The sequence below is a fragment of the Nelumbo nucifera genome, chromosome 3 (genome assembly GCF_055504915.1).
Source record: "Nelumbo nucifera cultivar China Antique chromosome 3, China Antique-T2T, whole genome shotgun sequence".
In the NCBI taxonomy this organism is placed as follows: Eukaryota; Viridiplantae; Streptophyta; class Magnoliopsida; order Proteales; family Nelumbonaceae; genus Nelumbo; species Nelumbo nucifera.
In genome coordinates this window covers 29,685,644-29,691,330 of record NC_142651.1, presented here as the reverse complement: position 1 = coordinate 29,691,330, position 5,687 = coordinate 29,685,644, and the positions used below count along the sequence as shown (strand labels likewise).

The window sequence follows — 5,687 nt, the reverse complement described above, 5'->3', positions numbered from 1 at the left end:
CCGATTGACCAACTTACCCCACCAAATACCAATAAAAGAATGGGGCTATAGATATAATGGAATTTAGCATTGAATCAATATTTTTATTTGTATGTATCGATACATTGTGATGTAGGCGCGCATGGCCTGAACCAATTGCATAGACATGTATGGCGGATTTTGGGGTTTAGGGTCCACCTACCTTCAGCGGCCTCAACCATAAATAGGGGGTAACCCTCTCAAGATAAACATCTAGACTCTAAACTACTAAGAACCCTACAGCTTTTCGTGTGACCTTGTCTGAGCACTCCTTACTCAGACCTCGTCCACTTTTTGACGTCCTCTCTTTCTCTCTCTCTCCTCACAGGTCCGACCTACTGGCCTCCACAAGATCTGAATGGTCATTAGTAGGTCAACTTAAGCTGAAACTTGTTCATTATAAATTTCATTTGTGGGACCTAGAATAAGTGTGAGGCCACAAAAAGGGAAATATTAGTGCAAGTTCACATTGGATGAAATCAACGCATGAAGGTTTGAAATATTTTCAAGTTGAGTACAATCAGAAGAATAGTCAAAAGTGCAAGAGAGTAGTATCACTTGCCAATCTTTCTACCTTCTTTTCCACGGATCTTTCTTATTTAAGTAGAGTGGAACAACTCTGAAATTGCAAACCATTTCCATTTCAGCCATGAGAGAAGCATCATTTGTTCTCTGCCTTCTAATTCTATCTCTTGTTTCCCTTGAAACTGCCGCACAGAAAGAAGCAGAAGCTTTGCTGAAATGGAAAAACAGTTTAACTTATTCTCATTCTCTCACCTCATGGTCCCTAACCAATGGCAGGAATCCTTGCAACTGGATTGGAATTCAATGCAACAAAGTTGGGAGCATTGTCAACATAAACCTTGCCAACTCTAGTCTCAGTGGCACTTTGGACCAGTTCAACTTCTCTGCATTCCCCAATCTTACCTCTCTCAACCTCAACCTCAACGATCTTGTTGGCTCAATCCCAAAGCAAATTGGATCACTTGCAAAGCTCACATTTCTTGATCTGGGTAGCAACAATTTCACACATGCACTTCCATCGGAGATTGGGAATCTCTCAGAGCTAAGGGTGCTTCGCCTCTACAACAATTCACTCATGGGTCCAATTCCTTATCAGCTTAGCAATTTACAAAAGGTATGGCAACTCCATCTTGGTGGAAACTTCCTAGAGAATCCAGATCCTGTTCAGTTTAAGAGCATCGTATCATTAACTGAACTGAGGCTCGATACCAACAATCTTATCCTAGATGTTCCCCCATTTATTTTTGAATGTTCGGAGCTCATTTTTCTGGACTTGTCAAGTAATCAATTCACTGGTTCGATTCCTGTGCAACTCATGAGTCTTAAGAATCTTGAATTCCTGAACCTGACTAAAAATGCATTTGAAGGGCCGATTCCAGCAGAAATCAAGAACCTTAAACACCTTCAAGAATTGAATCTAGGACTAAACAAGCTGAATGGTACAATACCAAATGAGCTTGGCTATTGCACCAACCTTACTTTCATTGATTTCTCAGAAAACAACCTTAGAGGTACCTTGCCTCTTTCAATGACCTCCTTAACCAGAATTACAGAGCTCGGAATATCCAGCAACATGTTATCAGGTGAACTCCATCCATATTTCCTAACCAATTGGACAGAACTCGTATCTTTTCAAATCCATAATAACTGCTTCAGTGGAGTAATCCCTTCTCAAATTGGATCACTCCGTAAGCTAAATTTCTTGTCCATGTTCAGTAACAGATTTTCAGGCACCCTTCCTTGGGAAATTGGGAACTTGTTGAATTTGAGCAATCTTTTTTTGTCTGGCAACTTTTTTACTGGCCCAATTCCTTCCAGCATAGGAAACTTATCTCAGCTTGTCAACATAAGTCTCTCCAAGAACCAGTTCACTGGAACCCTTCCCCATGAAATAGGCAAGTTGGAAAGTCTACAGCTTCTTGATCTGAGTGCAAACCAGCTGCAAGGAAACTTGCCTCCCACCATAACCCGTTTGAAGAACCTGGTTTACTTCTATGTTCATTCTAACAACTTCTCTGGTAGTATATCTGAAGATTTTGGACCCATATCTCTAAGGAATGTGAGCTTCTCTTACAATAATTTCACAGGCAAGCTCCCTCCTCAAATTTGTAGAGGAGGGCAGCTTAAATACTTCACAGCTAGTGCAAACAGATTTGTTGGATCCATCCCCCAATGCCTTAACAACTGTACTGGCTTAACTAGAGTCCGTCTTGAGCATAACCTTCTTGATGGATCCATAAATGATATATTTGGTGTTTATCCAGAGCTCACATATATTGATTTGGGTGATAACCGATTGTCTGGCGTCTTATCAAACAATTGGGTAGAGTGTTCTAGTCTCTGGTTCTTCCGTGTGTCTGGTAACATGATATCAGGTCAAATCCCAGGAGAGATTGGAAGGTTGAAATATTTGCAAGAGCTTCATCTCTCTTCAAATCAACTAGAAGGAAACATTCCTGTGGAACTTTTTAGTTCGGCTTCATTTCTATACAAACTGAACTTGAGTAACAATCAGTTTTCTGGGAAGATACCAGCAGAGATAGAAAGGCTGTCAGTTCTACAAATTCTGGATTTGTCACAGAACAACTTAAGTGGGCCAATCCCAGAGGAACTTGGAAATTGTCAAAAATTAATATCTCTAAAACTCGGTGTTAACAAGTTGAATGGGACGATTCCACTCCGGCTTGGGAAGCTAGTAACCTTACAATCTATGCTTGACCTCAGCCAGAATTTACTCACTGGAGAGATACCACCACAGCTTGGAAGCCTAACATCTTTAGAAAATCTCAATCTTTCTAATAATAGGCTTTCTGGTTCCATACCTTCAGCCCTGCAAGATTTGAGGAGTCTTCAATTTGTTGATATATCAAATAACAATCTTGAGGGTCCACTTCCCAACATTAAGGCCTTTCAAAATGCTCCTCCCAAGGCATTGGCAGGTAATTCTGGTTTATGCGGCACAAAAGCACAAGGTTTGCCACCTTGTAGTAGTAGTAATACTTCTACAAACAAGAACAAAAGCAGTGGACAGAAGAAACTGATATTGTCGATAACCATACCTCTCGCTGTAGTTATCATAATTCTGTTGATTTTATTTGGAATTTTCATCCGCCATTATACATCCAAGGACAAATATGATGATGATGAAGAAGAAGAAGGCCTTGGTTTAGTGGGAAAAAAATCATTTTCAGTATGGAACTACGATGGGAAATTGGCTTTCAAGGATATAGTAATGGCCACTGAAAATTTCAATGAGACATACTGTATAGGGAAGGGAGGACAAGGAAGTGTATATAAAGTAAAGCTTCCCAGTGGAGATGTTGTTGCCGTAAAGCGTCTGCATTCATCCGTATCTGATGAAAATACATCTCAAGGTGATGACTGGAAAAAGAATTTTGAGTCTGAAATACGAGCTCTAACAGAAATTCGACATCGAAACATTATAAAGATGCATGGATTCTGCTTAAACAAGGGGTTTATGTTTATAGTGTACGAGTACCTGGAGAGGGGAAGCTTGGGCAGTTTCCTAAATGATGAGAAAGAAGCAAGGCTCTTGGACTGGGAGAAGAGGGTGAATGTTATTAAAGGGTTGGCTCATGCTTTGTCCTACTTGCACCATGACTGCTTGCCACCCATTGTGCACCGGGATGTATCAGGGAATAACATTTTATTGGGTTCAGAGTTTGAGCCCAAGCTCTCTGATTTTGGGACGGCGAGGATGCTCAGAGCCGGGGAGTCTAACTGGACTGTACCAGCTGGTTCATATGGCTACATTGCTCCAGGTAAATTTGTCTTTTGTAAATTCATGGTCCCTTCTTTTTTTTCTTTTCTTTTTATGATTTTGAGTAGGGGAAACATTACTATTGACCAAGATATCTATGTTTTTTAAATTTATTTTTCAAGGGTATCAAATACACATATGTGGATAAGTAACTTTTTCCAACTGGGAAAGTCCCAACAATTGGATAAGACAAAATTACCCCTTTTAATAATGATTTTTTTTATTATTAAAACCATAATTTTTATATTTACTAGAAAATAAAAGAATATAGGTAAATGCACTTATCTAAATAAATATTTCCGATAAACATTTTCCTGGATAAATAACTTCCCAAAGGGCAAACGGGGCCTTAATCTAATCCATCGTATATACTAATTTGGCTTGCTTTTGCTTGATCTTTCTTCTCCTTCTTATATAGAGCTGTAAAGGGATCAGATGTAAATTAACTGTATATCTGAATTTGATTTGTCTATGTTTGGGTTTGAATAAATTTCATGAAACTAGAACTAATAAATTAAGTATATCGTCCATTTGATGATTTGCAGCAGGCCTACTTCTTCGTCTTCTTTAGTTTCTTTCATTGTATTGTATCTTATGAATGCAGAAGTCGCTACTACAATGAAGGTGAGAGAGAAGTGCGACGTGTACAGTTTTGGAGTGGTGGCCTTAGAAGTAATCATGGGAAAGCACCCAGGAGAACTCCTTTCATGCATACAATTAGATGAAAGATACGACCTCAACTTTGCAAGTGCATTAATAGACCAGCGACTACCACCTCCAGTTGGTATTACGATTGTGCATGAATTGATATTGGCGGTGGCCATTGCCTTGACGTGCATACATGTAAATCCTGATACTCGACCCACAATACTTGAGGTGTCCCGCCGGTTGTCGGCCAATCTGAGTCCGTCCTATTCCGAGCCTCTTCATATGCTCACACTACAGCATTTGAAACATCTTGCGCGAGGAATAATTCACTAAAACAAATAGACCATATACTAAAGCCTGGCAACCAGAGCATGGAGTTGTCATAGGAAGGAATTTCAGAGCGTTGTATTAGAAAAGTTTTGAGGTTTCTGCAGAAAAAAAAAAAAAAAAAAGTTTTGACTTTTGAGGTTTGATGTGTCTTTAATATTGTATGTGTAATTTTATCAGATTCTTTAGTGTTTGATTGTAAACTTTGACAGAAAAATGGAAAATGGGGACATGGCTGGATTGGGCATTTATGATACTTGTTGGGTGTGAGAATATTAAGGATATGGATTGAATTTGTTATGTTAAGATAGAGTTTGAGATATATTGAAATAGACTAAATAGAGCCTAAGAGTTTGAGTTTGAATTTAAATAGGTTTGGTCTGTTTTAGTCTATAAATATGATGTAATTACTATATTCAAATAATGCAGTGCAATATTTTATTAGCCTTCTCTGAAATCTAACATGGTATCAGAGCCAAAGGTCTGAACCTAGAGCCCTCCCACTGTGCTTCCCGTGTTTTTGGCGGGTGGCCGGAATCCTAGCCACCTGCTGGGTCCGCTGTCTCTATTTACCTATTAGATTTCCCATTTAGTCACTTGTTTCTCTTCACCAATTTAGCCACTTGCTAGGTTTGCTCTCTCCGTTTACTTGTTATGTTTCCCATTCAATCACTTTTTTTTTAGTTTCCTTTGTTCCTAATATTATTGCTATTTTTATTATTCTAGTTTTATTTTTAGTTTTACTTTCAGTTTCTCCCATCTTCTATTTATTGGCTTCCAGAGATCATATTCCAAGCCCCTATACCAATATAACTTTGGATCCTATTGGTTCAAACACCTTCTGCATCTGACATTACCCTCATCGACTTCTTATTGTTCGGATCTTCAT

At 38.9% G+C, this 5,687-nt stretch overlaps 1 protein-coding gene across 1 annotated transcript; it reads left to right on the top strand.

Moving 5' to 3' along the window:
• Nucleotides 1-665: 665 nt before the first annotated feature.
• LOC104594711 (uncharacterized) lies at nt 666-5,077 on the top strand. Its single transcript, XM_010255146.2, has 2 exons — nt 666-3,824; nt 4,428-5,077. The coding sequence occupies exons 1-2, from the start codon at nt 668-670 to the stop codon at nt 4,802-4,804; spliced, it is 3,534 nt and encodes a 1,177-aa protein (XP_010253448.1). The 5' UTR covers nt 666-667; the 3' UTR covers nt 4,805-5,077.
• The last annotated feature ends 610 nt before the right edge of the window (nt 5,078-5,687 follow it).